This window comes from Rhipicephalus microplus, chromosome 2 (genome assembly GCF_043290135.1).
Source record: "Rhipicephalus microplus isolate Deutch F79 chromosome 2, USDA_Rmic, whole genome shotgun sequence".
In the NCBI taxonomy this organism is placed as follows: domain Eukaryota; kingdom Metazoa; phylum Arthropoda; class Arachnida; order Ixodida; family Ixodidae; genus Rhipicephalus; species Rhipicephalus microplus.
Genome location: NC_134701.1, coordinates 137,109,136 through 137,129,624, shown reverse-complemented (window position 1 = coordinate 137,129,624; position 20,489 = coordinate 137,109,136). Strand labels below are relative to the sequence as shown.

At 45.1% G+C, this 20,489-nt stretch overlaps 1 protein-coding gene across 3 annotated transcripts in view; it reads left to right on the top strand.

Annotated features, from left to right (window-relative positions):
* Nucleotides 1–20,489, top strand: part of LOC119169741 (MAM and LDL-receptor class A domain-containing protein 1) — a 317,209-nt gene that overhangs the window by 61,307 nt on the left and 235,413 nt on the right. For all 3 annotated transcript variants that reach the window (XM_075886843.1, XM_075886841.1, XM_075886842.1), the window contains exons 13-17: nt 1,885–2,019; nt 4,265–4,545; nt 7,974–8,082; nt 8,846–8,962; nt 15,512–15,651. In XM_075886843.1, coding sequence (XP_075742958.1) covers nt 1,885–2,019; nt 4,265–4,545; nt 7,974–8,082; nt 8,846–8,962; nt 15,512–15,651 — 782 coding nt within the window. The remainder of the gene's footprint in view (nt 1–1,884; nt 2,020–4,264; nt 4,546–7,973; nt 8,083–8,845; nt 8,963–15,511; nt 15,652–20,489) is intronic.

Genomic DNA, 20,489 nt, shown 5'->3' with positions numbered 1-20,489 from the left:
GTCTGAACTTCGCGGCCGTAGAGAAGGCGAAACGGTGTAAATCGGGTTGTTTCTTGAACGGCGGTGTTATAAGCGAACGTCACATAAGGCAAAATGCGATCCCATGTTTTGTGTTGGACGTCGATGTACATGGAGATCATGTTTGTGACTGTCTTATTTAGTCGCTCGGTTAAGCCGTTGCTCTGCGGATGGTAAGCAGTCGTCGTTCTATGCCTAGTGTTACTTAGCCGAAAAACTCCATCAATAAGCTGTGCAGTGAACGCTGTTCCTCTGTCGGTTATCACTGTAGATGGAGCACCGTGGCGCAGAACAATGTGGCACATGAAGAACTGTGCTACCTCAGAAGCCGTGGCTCGTGGTATCGCCTGTGTCTCAGCATAGCGGGTCAAATAGTCAGTTGCAACAATGACTCATTTGTTGCCGTCGGACGATAAAGGAAATGGGCCGAGAATGTCCATGCCGACTTGGTCAAATGGCTTGTGGGGTGGATCAATTGGCTGAAGTAACCCAGCCGGCTTGCTTGGTGGCGACTTTCGACGCTGGCATTGACGACAGCTTTTAACGTACTGCTTCGCGCTTGCCGAAAGTCCGGGCCAGTAGTACGCCTCACTTACTCTGGCGAGCGTTCGCGAGTAACCCAGATGACCAGATGTGGGCTCGTCATGGCACGCGGAGAGGACTTCGTCCCGCATGTCCTTCGGAACGACGAGGAGGTAAGCGCGGCTCGTAGAACGGGCGTTTTTTTTTTGCACAGGACATTACCTCGGAGGCAGAAAAACGTCATGACACAAAATAGATGGCGAGGTATAACGGCGCTATGACCCTCCAGATAGTCGATGAGCGGTCGAATCTCTTCATCCTCTCGCTGGCGTCTGCTGACGTCAGATGAGCTAAGGGCGCCCAGGAAACCGTCAGATGAGCTAAGGGCGCCCAGGGCATGGTGGTCCGTCACCACTTTAAATGGACGACCATAGAGGTACGGGCGAAACTTGGTGATCGCCCACACTACTGCGAGACCCTCTTTCTCTGTGGTCGTGTAATTCACTTCGGTACGGGACAGTGAGCGGCTGGCATAGGCAATGACTCGTTCTTTGCCGTGCTGATGCTGGACGAGCACTGCGCCGTGATGCGGGACGAGCACTGCTAGAAGTAGGTGACAATATAAACCACTCAAAATTGTGTACACTATAGTCGTCACGAGAACTGCTGTCTGCGTCAAAGAAGTGCGCTGTTTTTGCTATTTTGAGATCCTGGTGAGTGGCTCTTTGAGTGTCTTGGTTCAATCGATCTTTCAGTTGATATAAATATTTTTCGGCAATTTTGAGACAGGACCCAATTTGTATGCAAGTGGATTTTACTCTGATTGGGACAATGCAACGTCAGTGCTATATATTCTGATATTATAGTTGATATCAATGTAGACATTGTTTGGTATGACTTACTTGTGGCTCTTCTGAGTAGAAGCCATAATGATTGATAATAATATTTCTTGCTGTATTACAACACCACACTTTCATGAGATTATGTTGATTTTTTTTCTAATATCGTTGTAACCAAAGTGAGCCTTCTGCGGAGCCTATGCACCTGTTGATAGTCCTATGTGAGAAAATGAATGAATGAATGAATAAATAAATAATGTTGTTCGTATGCATATTATTACCAGGTCTATGAGCGAAAGTTCAATTATTTCACTGCCACTTTCCTGTCATTTTGATGCTACTGTAATATCTATTAATAAATGATATATATTAGGCAATACGGGATAGAGGTTTGCAAATGAAATCATTGGGACGAAAAAAACAATTGATAGAAGATATAGCACATGTTGCATGAATACTTTGAAGCCAATTTATCCCCTGCCGCTTTTCACGTGCATAAATGTAGCGGAGCTGCTGACCTGTGATTTCCAAGCCTCAAACTTCTGCAAATGGTCGTCACTTGGCTCTTCAATACCAAAGTGGAGATTTCGTGTGAGCCGACCTTTAAACCTGGGTCCTGTTTCATATCCTACGAAAAAAGGTAAGACAACATTCATAATTGTCCTGACGCCCTATCAAAGCGCCTTGTTTTCAGTCGCTCAATGCAAATATTTGAACTCGCACAAAATTATCGTGATTATTAAAATCGATTAAACTTCTATGGAAGGTACCCTATTCAAGTTCAAAGCGGGAAGGAGGTTGATATCCGCATAACGTTTATTGATTACGTGGTTTACTAAAGTAAGCTTGACTAGTTAATGAAGTGATTAGAATACGTGCGTATTTCCTTCGAACGACGGCTCATTTAGCTGTAAATATTTAGTGGGGGAGGTGCACAAAGCGATGCTGCGTCTAAAGTAAGCCGACGCAGCAGCTAACGTGCGACCGAGCTAAGATGAATGAGAATATCCGGATGTGCAAATAAGTCAAGCTACACTACGCCTGTTTTATGGAGTTTAACTAAAATCACAGTTGAGTGGTCGAACATAAATTGATTTGATCTTAAAAACACGATAGCCAACGGCCAGGGGGAGCGTAAAATGCTCCTGAATAACAGTAAATCTGTGTAACTGCTGTGGTGCATTTTCGTACAGTGCTTACGCACTGTTCCAGAATTCGTCCTGAAAATGTCAGTTTGAATTTTTAATTATTATGTTTTCCTTCAGAAATGTTGCAGTAGGCATTAGGGGATTAAAAGTAATCACTTAATCTGTTAACACAGGATGTGTGCCCGGCCTTTTTTTTTCACCATCTTTAGGTGCCTTCATCAGCATAAAAAAACTTACAAATTTGCCCAGTTTGCAGTTCTTGAAAGCTCTACAGATCCAAACACAGAAAGAAAAATGCTTGAATGGCAGTTATGAATAACATGGCTAGACACGTCAAGCCTATAGTTCATTATGTACCATTGCAGCAGCTCTTGAGAAAGCGCAAACATTTGTAATAATCATCCAGTGGAAAATCACAAACCAGAATCACTTTATTCAGTAAGTGAAAAATATTTATAATCAATACAGTGATCAGTGATACTGAATTGACAACACTATGGATGCTCTCGGAAAAAAACGTACATGCCTTTGGTGGAAGACGTTTGATGGTGGTAAGGGTAAAAAAAAATATACATGTACATTCAAAAGATCCAGCATAAATGCGATAGTCTGTGAACATGTCGTTTCAGGAAGAAAACCAAGAAGACGAGTTCACGCATGTGCATTTAAATAAACTATAAATTTTTTTTCCGTGTTACTGCAACTAAATATTTTAAAAAGGGAGAAACTCCAACTTTAAAAACACAAGACCGTTTTTTGTCATCATATGACGCCCTTAGTGAGAATTTCGCATTCTGGGGAACGTTTTCAAAATATGGCGAATTCAGCAAAATTTTCACATTCATTAATGGCCAAGTGCGTGTCATTCCATCGCAGACGGCATTTCGAAATAATCGATCCAGCTTCGTGTACCAACGCGCGCGCAGCGTGATTTTTCCCGGCGTTCAAAGAAAGCCATGAAACTTTTAAACAAAAGCCCATAACTAGGCTTACGCGCTATTGTAATGTAGCACTCTCAGAACCGGTATTGTATTTAGAAGTCAAGCTGATCTCTGAATCAGGTTGCATTTTCGTACCCTTTAAAGGTGTCCGAGAACGATCATTCCGTTATGACTTAAATCTCGCTTGCAATAATGCGGTGAAAGCCAGCACCTCGAAACGCAGAGGGCGTCGTCGTCAAGCACAGCTGACGCCTTCGACATGTCGATGAAACGATATCACATGGCTGAATTATACAGGGACATATGGACAGAATGAAGACTTGTGAAATAACAGAATAGTTCTTGCAGACTTGTTGGCATTGTAAAGAACAGCCTTTGAAATATCCCTCCTGTTTAGTAGTGTCTGTGCGCGCTTGCCATAATATAAAAAAGCTGTACAAAGGTGTTGGTAGTGAAGCTCTTATAAAAATTATTGCTCCCTAAATCATTATCATGCATCTGTTCTGGTGATTTAAGATGCACAATGCCTCAATGAAATTAACAAGAATAAACAAGTGAAGAAAAACTAACAGAGAGACTTGAATTTAAAAATTAATATTACGAATGAAAATAAATGTAATGAACACTAGAATAACATACTGAAACAAACAAAAGCCTTAAATATGTACACATACACCATAGCAGCCAGTATGCTGAAAATAAATAAAACCACTTTTGTTATTGCATCTAAATCGAAAAGCAAATTTGTTATTTGAATTTTCTTTGACGGTGCACGTGCCTACTACTTGTGACGCAGGTAATATGGCCTACCTAACTGGGTTAGAACTAGCAAGATCCCGAGGGACAGCGGTGCTTCAGTCACCAATTGTCGGACCCCAGTCTCAACCAGCCTGCTTCTCGTTTTGGTATCACATGTTCGGTGGACAAGGCGCGTCGCTGAAGCTCACTTTGGAGAAGTCTCCCAGCACGACCAGCGACAAGGAAACTGTGGAGCTTTTTCTCCAAAGGGATCGCGCATTGACCGACCGGTGGTACTACGTGCAGAGGACGGTGAGCCTGGACAGCATACATAACAAGGTATATCACCGTTGCACAGCATAATCGACTGTAGCGGCGAACGGAAAATTGGGCTAATGGATCAGCGGTCATTAAACCCCACAGGATCACGTGTTGACAAGGAAAAAAATCCTTGGCCTGACGATGTATTATCTACGATGACGATGTATTTCATGAGTTATCTACGATAACTCATAAAAATAATGGTAGAAGCAGTCCTGACAAGCAAATGACGGGTGCATTGTCACTGTTGAAAGATATTATCACACAAGAAACGGAGGAGGAAAACAAGCATTCTTGAGCTTTATCACTCAAGCCTAATGATATTGTCTTGCCGGTATGAGCTGGTACATTATTCATTATTATGTTTTTTTGGTGCATTCTTTTTACAGCGAAAGCTGTTACTGTTGTCAATAGTGGTGGATTCTGTAGGGCAATGTTTATTTCACACTTCGACAGTGAAGTTTCGCAATATCTAAGCTGAAACATCTCTCTGCAAATTCATCGTAGAATTGCACGTCCATTATACCCTGACTCTCACCATAGTAATGCTGTGAGAACAGTGGCAACCTGCCAAGCGACACGACTAGCTCACTAGCCACCTTGTCATTTACAGACGCCGGCAAGTTCTCGATATCTAGGCAAGACCAAGCACGTACTTAACTTTTCCTATTTCAATGATTACACAAAGCCGCAAATGACGTTATTTATCAGGTCGCATGAGCGTCAGCTGTTCAGGTAGAAATTGGCGGTGTTGTACGCCACAAATATACAATACAGATATCGCCCGCTCTCAAGGGAAAAATTGCAAAAGTATCTGACAGGAATGAAACATAAGCATTCTACGGACCATGACGGTATTCTACAAAATAACAACGTCAAAGCCTGAAAATGCTTCGCAGAAATACCCTCCTAAGCTGACACGTCTGCCAAGAACATGCGTTCAGCAGCTAAGCAAATGTTGCATTTAAAATGCGTAGAATCGCACAAGCGTCATGCGCCTTCAAATTTTAAAAGACCGAGTGAATAAAACCTGTCCGCTCATTGCAAGAGATCAGCCGTAATTCACGACAATAGTCAACCACAGCAATAACAGCAGCTTCGGAGGTGTGCAGAATGTCTGACTGATACTACAGTAATTACTTCGCACCTTCAGTGAATGACCACGAGTTGCGGCTTAGCGACCACTATTGAACTGTACTTGAAGCAGGTACTTTGCGAAAGCGCCAAGTATTCTAGCGCATAAGCAAGCCAATGCTTTAAAACTGTCTCGAAGAAAGACGCCATAAAAGCATCATGACAGGCGAGAAGTCGTGTTAGGAGCTGTGCAAATATCTTGTGTATAGAAAACGTACACTTGTATACGAAGCGTTGCACAATGGGAATTGTGCAATGGCTCGGTTTTAAAACTTACCCACTTATTACAACTCGCTGAGCCACATTTCATATACATGGGCCACAACATCAACAAAGTGTCGCGCTACAAAGCCGCACACAATTCAGTAATGTGCCTAGTTTGTGCAACAATACTTGTGAATACGCGTATGATGAAGCATCATCTCCGCCTTGTCCTTTCGCCTCTGAACTTTTTGGGGGTGCTGACACCCATTGTAAAGTTATTTGCGTCGCGTTGTGCACTTGTTTTGCGCAGAAGCCGTATTTCGGGAACACAACTATTGAGCGGTAGTTGGCATTGTGCTCGTGAGAGTTTCTCGCCGCCACCATCATCACCGTGATGGTTAGAAAGCGTTAGCTCAAGCGGCGACGCCTGGCGGGAAGCCTTGTTGGCGGTGCGCAAGAAATAAGCTGGTATCTTTTGGCGTGGGGCGATAGCGCAGATGGTTGCTTCCAGCGGTGGGTCTGCCGTAGACGGCACAGCGGGCCGTCTGCGGTGGGCCTACATGGTGAGTCAGGTGTGTTTGTTCCGACCGCGTCTGCTGTGACCGTTCACTCCAAGAGCATGGATCTCGCCATATTTAGATCCCACAACTTGTAGCAGGCCCCCTAGTAGAGTTTGCAATGGGCTCTGAGAACGTTGCCCTCCAGTCTAGATTGCGGCTTGGCAGCGAATATCCCGCGTAGGCCTGACTTGTTTTTGTGCACGTGGCATAATCGTGTATAAGGTTATATGTTCACATCAGTTAAATCCACCATTCCGCGTTGGTCTTGTTGTCTTGTTTCCTGTCTTTGTGTTTTTCGCTGACCTCAAGATGAAACATCGCTGGTAGTACTTTCCAAGTACGAATATCGTTTCTTCGTACGATAGTCTTACAGCGAAAGCTGTGATGAGATCGCAACCTGGCTTCGGAAACTTTCCTTAGGCAGGTTGAAGTCTAGAAAGGAACTATTTTTTATACCAGCAAAGGAACAACCAGGCGTCACAGAATGCGAATTGCGTAGCGAGTCGGTCGTTCAATGCTCCAACACATCACAAACGCTTGTTCTTTATCACCTTATAACTTTGGCACATACCCAGTTCAGACGTAATTCTTAATCGTCGTCAGCCACTGAATCCTACTCAAAATTCGCACAAAATTCGTTTCCAGTGTTTAGCAGATACCACGCTTCCCTCAAATATGATGAAGATTAGCAAAGTAAATGCCGGTGTGCTACACAGAAATCATATTTATTTATGGCGTAGTGGGTCCCCATAAATTGTGGTTGTAGCATTTACGCAAAGACTGTTCATAAAAAGCTCTGAAAGGCCACCCTTCAAGCTTTTTGCGGTGACTGTGCTGCGCATTCTTCGCAGGCCTGGCGATTTTTTAGATGGAAGATGTACCTGGACGATTGCGCCCCCCCCCCCCCCACACACACGCACGCACGCACGCACACACATGTGCTGTCATCATATTCTACTAGTAGTTTCACATACTTTTTTCACGTAATTGTAAAGAACGAGAATGTGGGTATCCTCAGTTGTTAATGAAATTTATATAAATTTTAGACACTTTCACGGAGTTTTGGTGCTCACGCTTTTAATCGGCCACTTACCTTCACAACTATAACCAGCATGAGTATTGGTTGAGACGTTATTTTATGAATGAACTTAGCATGAGTTATTTTGAATGATATATTTCTAAAAGATGCAATAAAGAAATGCTGCTGATTATTGTTCCCAAGTATCCGCAGATTATACTTACAATCAATTTAAGTAACTATATACACGCAGGAAATCATGTTTTCGAATTTTGTGATGTGCATATCTTGATTCCTTTTCTACTTAAAGATCACATCTACTATGTTGGTTTTGTTTCTTCTCATGTCTCAACCCTTGCCTCCCTATGAATTACCTTTACTGTATCGTACAATTTGTATTGTGGCAAATTTATCGGACCGGGCGAAACTTGTCACGTGCACGATCTCCCAACTGTGATGCTTTCACGTCGTACTATTTTAGACATAGATCGTATGAGCACGACACTGTACCATTAATTTTCAATTCGCAGATGGTTTTCACCATTTCAAATACCCCATCACTGCGTGAAGACGGGGTGGTCGCTCTGGGGCCTCTGCAGTTAAGTAGGGGAGAGTGCGACGTTCTTACGGATGGACTAGGTGAGTGCCGTGTGTTCAGAAGAATCGTTATCGCTTTTGACATTTATACGCACTCTATTACGAAAGAGCCTTATGGTGTCCAATACAAAATAACTAGTGTTTGAAAATAAGATCCTTCAAACAGGCAATACTTTGTTGTGATGAATTGCTTGTTAATCAGGGTGAGGTGATTTGCGCAATCTCTTTTCACCTTTCGAACCCATCGATCAGAATCATCCTTTTAGTGGATTGTCTACGTGTGGTATTACTAAATTGAAAGCAGTTAGAGTTTCTTTTACATTTTTTTCACTATTTTAACCCCAATTTTTTGTCCTTATTAGTGTGTTTCCTCTCTCTCCAACTAATTCACCATATTAGTTACTAGTTCATGAACCATATTTGTCAAGAAAACAAAAATAGTTTGATAGAACTTTATTTGTGTAACGTCCCGAAAACTTCAGTAATTCCCTGACACGCGGGCTCCAGATGAATGTGATGGTAAGCGAAAATGAGAGCTTTTTTTGCAAAAAAGTTTGATTGTGACAGTTTGTAGCGCAAGAAAAGGGCACAAACTAACACATGAACCACTTTAGGCGAGCACTCGCAAGTCGTCTTGTTTTGCACTGACGTCCTTCTTTCGCTACAAATTGGGACATGTGGAGGGCCTGGAGACCAATATATGGCCAGATATGTGACGCTCGCTAGTGTTTGGAGAATAGCGTACTGGTTCAGATAGCATTAAATACTATTATGTATAATCAATTACCTACCGTTACCCTCGCAGGTTATTGCGACTTCGAACTTGACACATGCGGTTGGAGCGCTGACGCCTCGTGGAAGAGAAACAGATCCGATAGACCAAAGGGAGCCACTGATGCGCTCTCAGGACCATTAAATTCCAGTGAGTGAGCCTTTTAAGTCTTAAAAAGTGCTTGGTTTTAAGAGCGAAAACCACAAATCGTCCTTCTCATTCTTTCTTGTTTGTATATGGACATACCAATAACGTATTTATTCATCGTGACTCGTGAATGCTTCACTGAATACAGGATTCGGGGCATGGTATAGTTTACACTGCGATGCTCGGCAGCACTGCTTATCTAGCTGTATTATAATGGAAATCGTATATAGATAGGCAGTAAACTGCATGCGACGAACTAGACAGTATAGTTATGTACAATCATTTATTCATTAACTCACTCCTAATTTTCTACGCTACAACGCACCGGAACATTCTTGCGGTAATTTAATACTGTGCCTGACAACGCGTACGCAATACTGGATTTTTATTTTCTGACACCAAGCATGACATGCTCATACATGATCTCTATCCTATCGCTGCTACCCGCTAAGCAAGAAGGGAAACGCACAAATAACACGCAGTACACAGCATGAGCACTCGTGTTTTGCACCACGTGCGTTTTCTGGGGTCTGCCTTCACTTTAAAACACCACGTCGCAAGTGTAAACTATGCACAGACAACTATCCCCTATAGTCTAGCCTTTCTGTCTGTACTATATTATGTTTAAGTATCCTGGTAAAGCGCTTGTTTATTTTCAGGCGCGATAAGGCCATTTCACCAGAATATTTTAAGGGGCAGTATACTTAAACTGAACGGAAGTTTTGATGACCAGTTATGTTGGTCACATACATATTTTCAAAAAATCGCTGCATATCCATGGAGTGAATGATGATGAGCGGAGCGAAACATCCGTCAGCACGTCTGCGTTTCCGTTCGTCTGTTCGTTCTTGCTTCCGTCCGTCCGCGTGACAATTCGTGCGTCCATCCATGCGTCCATCCGTATGTCCGTGTGTGCCTCCGTCAGTTCGTCCATCCGTCTGTCTGTCTATCCTTCTGTCCGCCAGTTCGTGCGTCCATCCGTCGGTCCGTCTCTTAGTCTGTCTGTCCGTCCGTGCGTCCATCTAGTCAACACTCCAAGCACCGCCACCTCGCATCTCCTGTGGCACATACTCACTCTAGAGTGGGTATGTGCCACCGGTGGCTACCCACTGCTACTACATACATCGTAGGATGTACAGACCCATGCCTTAAGGAGCTTCACCCCTAAAGTAAACGATTTGGTGACGGTCACTTTTCGCTAATATGACGGGTGGCGTGATACAGTGGTCATGATACAGCCTCAACAGAGCCGACAGTACAGAGCTCGTAATGACGTAACACATTTTTAAAGACCAAAGCCTTACATGCCTCTTCGAACACGAAAATCGACTATCGGTGTCGGCAATCGCTGCGTGAATACGAATGATGGAAGAAGTCATAAAGTTATGGCATCATTTTGACGTCATAGAGATTGAAATTTGTGATATCAAATCAATACACGTCCGTCATCACCTGCCTCCATCTTTAGGTCAAACGAAGGATAATCACAAAGAAGCTGTAAAACCATGTGCGGTGCGAAAGCTTCTGTTATTCGGTCCCGGCGGAAGTGTGGAACAGCGTAAAGAAGGACTTGCCTAGTTTGTGAAACACTGATTGTATTGTTCGACGCTGAAAAAAAGGCACGTGCACAAAAAGAAGACAAGGACAATGACAGGGAGGGCACTTTCGATCAGCTCCGCCGCAGTGGTCTAGTGGCTAAGGTACTTGGCTGCTGACCCGCAGGTCGCGGGTTCAAATCTCGGATGCAACGGCTGCATTTCTGATGGAGGCGCAAATGTTGTAGGCCCGTGTGCTCAGATTTGAGTGCACGTTAAAGAACCCCAGGTGGTCGAAATTTCCGGAGCCCTCCACTACGGCGTCTCTCATAATCTCACGGTGGTTTTGGGACGTTAAACCCCACACTTCAATCAGCATTTTCAATTATTTTTTTTGGTGCCAGGGCATAAAGAATAATTTTGTCTGCTGTGGTTATTGTATTTCACAGTCACACATTTTACTGTACTGCATGCGCGAATCACACCCCCTACCTGTAACAGTGTTATGAATGCAGTAATATAAATGAATGAATGAATGAATGAATGAATGAATGCATAAAGTTTGAAAATTTCCACGCGTGTGCCTAAAGCCACAAACGTAGCTAACAGGGCAACCAATGCCCAAGAATAGTTATCTCTGCAATGTTTGAATGAAGGCTCCCCGATGCACAATTCACCTCATTTATGTATGTAAAAAAACGCCTGCAAAAGATTCTCGAATCGTTTGTTCATTGCTCCAACCAAGAACTTTAACGTTATCTCATCGCCGTTCATACTTGCAGGCAGGGGTATGAGCAGAATGTTTTTCGGTTGGGCAAGGGGGAAGAGGTTCAACAATAGTTTATGTACATTCGTGCGTACGCTTGTGTGTGTACGTGTATTCATATGCAAACAAAATTCAGTAAGTTCGGGGCAAATTGAACCACCTCAACACATCCCTTTTGACTGCACTTCAGCTATCAGGCTTTGCAGTGCGTAGGCAAATGTGCGAATTCACTTTCATTTCTTCATATTTAGCAAGGTGCTTGTTTGGGCTAGTTGGCACTCCATTAAACATGTTAGATAGCACTCATCTCAAAGACGATAGGCAAAAATAATACTCAGCTTGTGTTCTCTTGTTATTTTAAGAAATAGCCTATAGGCTGCCTGACGTAAGACTTGTCACAAGTCAGGGACATCTCGTGCACCCCTCCTGACTCAGATATAGCATGCACAGCAATACGTCTCTTACCCTATCCTTGTTTCTTGTCCTGTCACCACAGGTATGGTGGCCGCGTATCTATGGTGGTGAAAAAATATGGTTACGGTCATCGAATGTGAACAAAGTTGTTCCTCCCCAACTATGCCATAGCCGCTGAAGTAAAGGACAGCCTCACTGTAGACATTTGTTTTTTTATTTTTTCCCATTTAGTTGTGGAGCGGAGCGGAGACGCGCTGAGAAATATCGGGACGTGCATCGGTTCCCACAAAATTTGAATGAACACACTTAGAATTAATTGGCTGCGCTTCACAACGCCTGCCAGAAAATGGCACCCAGGAGTTGGGGCTCTGCTCTACTACCCAAACAAGATGTAGTGATGCCTTTTATCAAGCCACGACTTAACTCGCATTATGATCATCATACATTGAGGCAAAAACACAACGTCACTTATTGGCATCCTATAATGGTATCACATTTGCACTCTTATTTAGTGATAGATATCACTCACTCTATCGCCATGGACAAATTTGCGATCACGTAACAAAGGATCAAACGCCGTCATTGGCTTATCTGATAATTATTTTGCTGCAGGGCTAATGATGTCACCAGTTGCCGACGCGGAACGCTGAAGTGTGCTACATTTTGATGAGCACATTGAAAATGGGCCGACGTGTTCGGAAAAAGATCACCGCCCGAAAACTTCGTGGCATTTAGCTTTCTGTGGCTTAGCACAGAAAGCGGAAACGTGTGACCCAGGTGTTTAGCAACGGTTTCACCCCGATATCGCACTGAAACATTTTACAATTATTGGTAACATGTTCGTTCCTATTAATGAGTTTCGCACACGTTCGGCTTAGGTTTATTACTATTTATTCCGCATGCCGGACATTGCGCCTCACATGATCAGGGTCACAGATGAGTGTAATGAGTGGCTAAATGGCTTTCGCAGTGCGTTGATCACAGTAGTTGTCTCAAACCACAGGTGGTCACAGACGCCGCAGCCAAAGTCTAAGGGCCGCTGGAGGAACTTCCGCCGAAAGGGGGTGTTCGCCCAGGTAAACGCTCTCCCACAGTCATCTCGATGACGCTGTTGCGGCCGTAAAGCCACTTGTTCGGCGTGGCATTGTTGCAAGCGTTTGACATGGCCAGCCGACTCGGCGGCGTCGTTTGCAGGATCCGCCTGCCACCGGCGCTTCCATTCCCGTTCGCGATATAGCGTGGCTTGGAAGGCAACCAGATGATTGGTACGCAGTTGCTTCCGTCACTCCGCCTTGCAGGCCTACTTTCGTACACGGACTGCACCATCATCCCTGCGAATGCGAGCTCTCTCACGTTTCCATGGTAGGCGCTCAGTAGAAAATGACGCTCGCGTGCTCGCCGCCACGGTTGCGATGGGATAGGCGACATCGCTCACAATGCAGCCAATGATGCGGGTGCTTACATACGACTCTGAGAACGATGTAACTGAAAGTATAGCCAATGGAAACCACTCGTGACACCAATGTAGAACGGTATTTCGTTTGTCCTAACTATATACAGCTTTCGCTGTAAAACGAAGAGAAATTGATGACGCTCATCACTCGCACTTACGTAGCTCGTCGTCCCAATGTCGTCCCCACCCGCGTAGCTTCCGGTGCGTTCGTCGCTAAGAAACGCCAGAAAAAGCGTTAGAAGCGCGTGACAAACACCTGTTGCTCAGCTCACACTTAACGCTTTCAAAAACCTGATTGGCGAAACATTGGTTAGCCAGTAAGCTTCGGCAGCGAGGTCAATTAATCAGTATATAAAAACGTGGCACAGAGCTCACCTAAGAAAACATATAGTTAGCTTTATGAAAGTCATTTCCCTACTGATCTGGGTGTTTATCGCCAGCCCGGAGTTTAAGGGGCGAAGCTCCTTAAGACCCCACGATTTCCGCCGTCTGCCGTCTGTCTGTAACACCATTTAACCTTCAACCTATAAGCAACAGAGAGCGTTGGTGGTAAGCGTTTTGCATGTAACCTTCAACTTATAAGCAACAGAGGGTGCTGTGATTAATTGTAGATGTGACGGCGCTGCTATCAACGCTATATATACATATAACCACGTTCTATACCACACATTCTCTTCGCTGATATGGACGAAGACGAAAGCAGGAAAGCGCGACGTGCTTAGTATCAGCGTCGACCGCAGAGACAAAAGAAAAGGAAGCGGATGCAAAAAGGCGACGGCGGCAACAAAGTTCTACACCACATACTAGGGTTAAGGAAGCAAAGGCTAAGCGGGAAAAACGCCAAGCTGACGCGCAGTTGAGAACTCTTGAAGCGGATCCAAGGCCGCAATACCGACAAGAAAATTCTACACCAGAAACGATAGCTAATGAAGCTGCGATTATGAAGTCAAAACGTAACCCGGAACTCGGAACCTCATATCAGCTATAAAGAGGAATCGCCGCTATATCACCATCGGTCTCAGCACTATCTCTTTGAATAAAAAATATATAAGTATCACAACCACAATCAGTCTCAGTAATATCTCAATTTTAATCGCAATAATCACTTCCGAAAGCTTCGTCCCATAATTATCTTTAAGCAGCTTGAAATGCAGGGATTTTTTTTATCTAAAGGTGCTTCACTTTATATACATGTACTAGTTGTGAGAACATTAAAAGCCCGCATAGCCTATATAGAAAAGAATTAAAAGCCTATATACACGAACTACAGCGAACAGACAATTCTAGCCGACGGTTGGCCAATATTAGTTTGTGCTGTCCAGCAACAGCTATTCTTAGCCAGCATAACCGTGAAATATACTCTAAAATTTTTTGAGAGACTGCTGGCGAACACTAGACGAGAGTTAGGTAACAGTAGCCATAGATTTTCCTAAAACTAACTAGAGGGGACTCTGGCGTGGCAATTGTTCAGTGACCACTGGAATGATGGGTAGTACACAAGTGCGCCTAGTCTTCGTACTTGCGGGTGGCAAATCGCACTTGCGGCTTTATTTATTGCTGTGTTTCGGTTTTGTTTCGAACGAGAAAACGTACCCTTTTGAACTTCCTGACCCTATTTTTTTCTTTCTTTCTTTCTTTCTTTCTTTCTTCATTTATTTATTTATTTATTTCTTAGGCAGAATGCTGAAAGCCTGACTAATTTTTATATGCGTACTGGCATTTCGTCATTTGAAAAGTTAAGCCTAAAACTGAAGGCGCTGAAGCACAACAGCTGAACATTTGCTAATTTTTGTTTCGTGAGAAAGCAGCTACAAGCCACACGAACGCACACGGAGCCAGAAGCAAGCCAGAAATACAAAACTTAGACAAATCTGTCTGCTACTCGTTATTCCTATGCTCGCTGAAGCACCGTGCGTTGCAGTTCCTATAGACACAAGCGCAAGAGTTCCTTCTAGTGTATAATTGGAAACTGTATGACTTTAGCAACTTCTACTAAACATAAGCAAATACTATTTGTTATACGCCAATACTATACAAATAATTAGCCAGAATCAGTGAGTTGTCGCGAACATTAGTCAGTATTGGTTAGTATTGACCTGCATGGGCCAACAGCAACTGGTAGTTGGCTGATTAGTGCATCATTTACGAAACTAATTTAAGAATTCTATGGCGTGCATGTCATGTCACTTATGCTGAGGTATGGATATCGTGATGTGATAAATTAAACGGCTTCAATCGTATGTGACCATTCATATATATATATATATATATATATATATATATATATATATATATATATATATATATATATATATATATATATATATATATATATATATATATACTCCGACTGTTTAGCACCTCAAATGATTTCTTTCCTACAGTGTACGCTTTGTCAGCGATGCAAATCAGTGCACCAAAAGAAGAAGCCTTGCTCACTAGCCCCAAGTGGTCGGGACAAAGCCAACCTCAGTGCCTGGAGTTCTGGTACAAGCACGATGGATCTGTTTACCCAGACTTACAGGTCAGCATGCCAGCTTTTTATTCATACTCTATTTAGGCTAGCGTCAAAGCTACTACAGTCATCTGCGTTTCATTCCACTCAGAGGTCGTCTCGGCCAAAAAGACGGTGCTCCTGTCCATTTATTTATAGTAGGGAATTAAGTGAATAATTATATAAAGTTTGCAACAACTATCAATGTTCAATAATGTTGGCCTTTTAGTAATATGGCATACACTTGATGTACACAAACCAAGTGCAGAGCTGACTTCATGCGGTTGTGGTAGAGTAGTAGGGTGTCTTCATGAAAGGCGATCCTATAGAAGTAGATAACGTGTAAAGTCTAAATAAGATCGCTGTGTTTGCTCTCAAAATAATACGGTGATACGACTGCACTGCCGTGAGCAGGACCTACTCACGGCTGGTTATTTTTTCATCCACTTTTCTTCCTTCTTATTTACATTCCATTGGTTCTAATAACTTCCCCTGTACATTCCTTGGCAATACTGTCTGTTAGATCTCATTATATGTATTGTTACCACATGTGTAATTTAGGTATGTGCACCTGTGTAGCGGGGAACATGGTGGTAGCAGAAGAGGACGTTCGGTTGGTGGCAAGAGCTCGCTGCTTCGCGTTCACTGCGGTATACCGTCGAGTCGACCGTTACGTCTGCTTCGATTAAACCCCTCGTAGGCGTAACAGAGTGGTGGAGGTGCTGGGTACGACACGTCGACGTACCAAGGAGCCACAGCTGTTCGGAGTTCGCCGGAGCCGTCGTCTTGCCGGTCTGCCGCCGACAACAGTCGTCATGACCCAGAGCGAAGGTCAGGAATCAACTGCCTCGACTTCGCGCCAATCTACACTGACTACACCTCGGCATTACTACATGGAACCCCGCCCGTTCGCGGGAATGGCAGGAGAAGATGTGGACGCGTGGCTAACGCACTACAAAAGGGTGAGCCGGTACAATCACTGGAACTCTATCGATCAGCTGGAAAACGACGCGCTGTTTCTCACGGACACTGCACTGATGTGGTATGAAAACCACGAAGAGCCCTTGACAACATGGGCTCTTTTTGCTCAAGAACTCAAGAAGTGTTTTGGTGACTCCGACTCAAAAAAGAAAAGCGCGGAGCGGACTCTTGCTGGAAGAGCCCAGACTCCTGGAGAAACCTGCACTGCTTATATAGAGGACGTCCTTAAGCTTTGCAAGATTATAAACCCGCAGATGTCCGAAGAAGACACGGTCGGACACCTATTGAAAGGCATAGCGGAAAACGTTTACAATTTTCTGATAGGCAGGGATGACCTCACCTCTGCCTCCGACGTCCAACGCCAATGCCGCACGTTTGAAAAATTGAAGACTCGTCGCATCGCCCCGAAATTTGGTAGGCTGGCAAATGTGACAACGGTTGCCAGCGTCGACGTGAGCCCGCCCACCGACCTTGCGGCTACTATTCGGGCAATTGTGCGTGAAGAGCTGCAGCGACAAGGTGGTAGGGCCGACGAAACCATTCCTCATCCACCTACCAATCCACCCTACTACACGGCGGCACCATCAGCTACTTTGCCACCATCGGTATGTGTGGCAGACATCAGCGAAATTGGAAATCCGAGGACTCATTCGCGGCCGACCAGCGATATGGCCAACGCCTTCGGCACGGCCCCGCCACACAGAGGTAGGCAGCCCCCGCTCAGCAAGCTCGTCACCGACCCTTCACAGCTGAGCGGTCTCAGCATTGGTTCAGCGAGCGTCCTCTACCAGTCTGCTACAACTGTGGCTTCGAAGGACACATTGCCAGGTATTGCAACTACCGGCAGCCGCCAAGGTACGACCGATCACCGAGATTTAACCGTTCTGGCCTTACCCGAGCACCGACATTCCCGGGAAGCGCGTCTTACGAGATCCCAGAACCGCTACGAAACCAATCTCCGGCCTCTGACCGCTGTGTGACACCACCACCTGCCCCTCGCGCCAACCGATCACCGTCTCCTCGGTGCCGCCACTCCTCGCCTCCTACGGAAAACTAGCCGGCGCGGCCGTTGGAGGTGAGGTCGCTGGACAGTCTTCGATTTCAACAGATATACCTCCGTTAGCTTCCATGTTTAGAAATAAGGTTCGGGTGCTTATCGATGGTGTACCGACGATGGCGTTGGTGGACACAGGTACAAGCGTGTCAGTGATGAGTTTAGTTTTCACCCGCCTTCTTGGACGAAAGGTTATGTTTCGTTGGGACCGTCCTGATACGTTTCGTGGAGTGAGCGGAGAGGTGTTACAACCTGTTGGTGTCTGCACTGTGACTGTTAGTTTGGCATGCCAGAACTTTGTCGCGGAGTTTGCTGTTCTCCCTCATACTACGCACGACGTCATTCTGGGACTCGATTTCTTGAAGCTATGTGGTGCTACTGTTGATTGCCGCACAGGACAAATTACAGTAGATTCTGATATCCCAGTTTCGTTTATGGAAAACTCGCCCTCTCAAGAAAGTGCTCTTTGCGTGTCTGTGGACACAAATATGCCGCCGTTGTCTGCAAAATGTGTCCCTGTTGCCTGTTCACCTGCAAGCGAGAAAACATTTGACGCAACTGTGGAGCCCGTGCATCTCAGTTGCATAAAGAAGACAGTTTTAATACCCTACTGTACATTATCGGTTGCGCAAGGGCATACTGGTTTATGGGTGATTAATTGCTCTAATGAACCTACAGTGCTGCCGAAGGGTCTGAAACTTGCAGAGATTCGTGAACACCAAGTATTGTCGCTTGCCACCCTCGCAGAAAGCAATGATTCCCCGGATAAGACCCGTTGCGATAATCTGCACGCCAGGGACACCACCATTAAGGCTATGATTGATAAGTCACTCAGCACCAAGGAACATAATGAACTGGCGAGTATTCTGCGCAAACATGCCGGTATTTTTGATTTCGCACAGCATGATTCACCGTCATTCCCTGCTTCTCGTATAAAGCACCGAATCGACACAACATCTCAAAGACCTCTCCGACAGAAACCATATCGTGTATCACCTTCCGAACGCGCAGTGATCAATGAACAGGTTTGCGAGATGCTCAAGCAAAATGTAATTCAAGAATCATGTAGTCCGTTGGCCGCTCCAGTAATTCTAGTGAAGAAGAAGGATGGGACATGGCGATTTTGTGTTGACTACCACCGTCTCAACGCCATCACTAAAAAAGACGTATACCCACTCCCGAGGATTGATGATGCTATCGACTGTCTATCATCGGCCTCTTACTTTTCGTCTGTGGATCTGAGGTCAGGCTACTGGCAGATTCCAATGCACGAGGAAGACAAGGAGAAGACGGCATTTGATACAACAGATGGACTATTTGAATTCAATGTGATGCCGTTCGGACTCTGCAACGCGCCCGCAACTTTTGAGCGATTTATGGACAACATTCTACGTGGATTGAAGTGGGAAGTGTGTATGTGTTACTTGGACGACGTTGTAATTTTTGGGCGCACCTTTTGTGAGCCCAACACACGCCTTGGTCTCGTACTGGACTGTCTAAGCAAAGCACGCTTGGTGCTGAGCTCAAAGAAATGTCGTTTTGGAGAGCGCCAAACACTCGTCCTTGGACACTTAGTAAACAAAGAAGGCATAAGACCGGATCCCGCCAAGACGGCCGCAGTGGAGGCATTTAAGCAGCCAAGCTCGGTGAAAGAACTGCGAAGCTTTTTGGGGCTTTGTTCAAACTTTCGCCGATTCATTCCTGGCTTTGCCAATATCGCATACCCGCTCACGTGTCTGCTTCAGAAAGGTGCGCAGTTTGACTGGACCCCAGAATGCGAGTCTGCTTTTGCGGAGTTGAAGTTTCTTTTGACGTCCCACCCGATTCTTCGCCACTTCAATCCTCTCGCTCCCACTGAGATTCACACAGACGCCAGTGGTATTGGTGTAGTTGCTGTCCTGGTTCAACGCTTGGATAATCAAGAACACGTCGTAGCGTATGCAAGTCGCTCGCTCAGCAAGTCCGAGCGTAACTACACTGTCACAGAGCAAGAATGCCTTGCAGTAGTCTTCGCAGTGCAGCGCTTCCGGTCCTACCTGTACGGACGCCCCTTTACCGTCGTGACAGACCATCATTCTCTCTGCTGGTTGGTCAACCTGCGTGTTCCATCTGGTCGGCTGGCGCGCTGGGCACTTCGTCTACAAGAATATGACTTCACGGTTTCCTATAAAAGCGGCCGACGTCACGCTGACGCAGATTGTCTTTCGCGACTACCGCTTCCAACGATTGAATGTGACGCGGACACCTTCGATACCTACATTGCATCACTCGACCACCCATTTCCCGATAACAAGACCTTTAAGGTTGAGCAACAAAGGGACAGCACCACACAACAGCTCCTTGCTACCAAACCAAAATCATCGCCTACGCGCTTCTGCATCCGAGACGGGCTAGTGTACAAAAAGAGCTACACCAACACCGGCTCACGATATCTTCTGGTTGTTCCGAAGAGTCCTCGCGTTTATGTTTTGCAGGCTATGCATGATGACCCAACATCCGGTCATCTAGGCACAGCGAAAACTCTGTGCCGTCTTCAAGAAAGATTCTACTGGCCCAAAATGCGCCAGACGACGGAACAATACGTGTCTAGCTGTAAAGAGTGTCAACGTCATAAGCGCCCAACAAGTGCTCCTTTAGGGCGATTACATCCGGTGCCGCCCCCTAGAGCTCCATTCGAACAAGTCGGGATTGACCTCCTTGGACCCTTTCCCCGGTCTTCTGATGGAAATCGCTGGATAGTCGTTTGCACCGACCATTTAACACGGTACTGCGAGACAGCTGCCATATCATCGGCAACTGCAGCCGATGTGTCTTCCTTCATGCTACGTTTCGT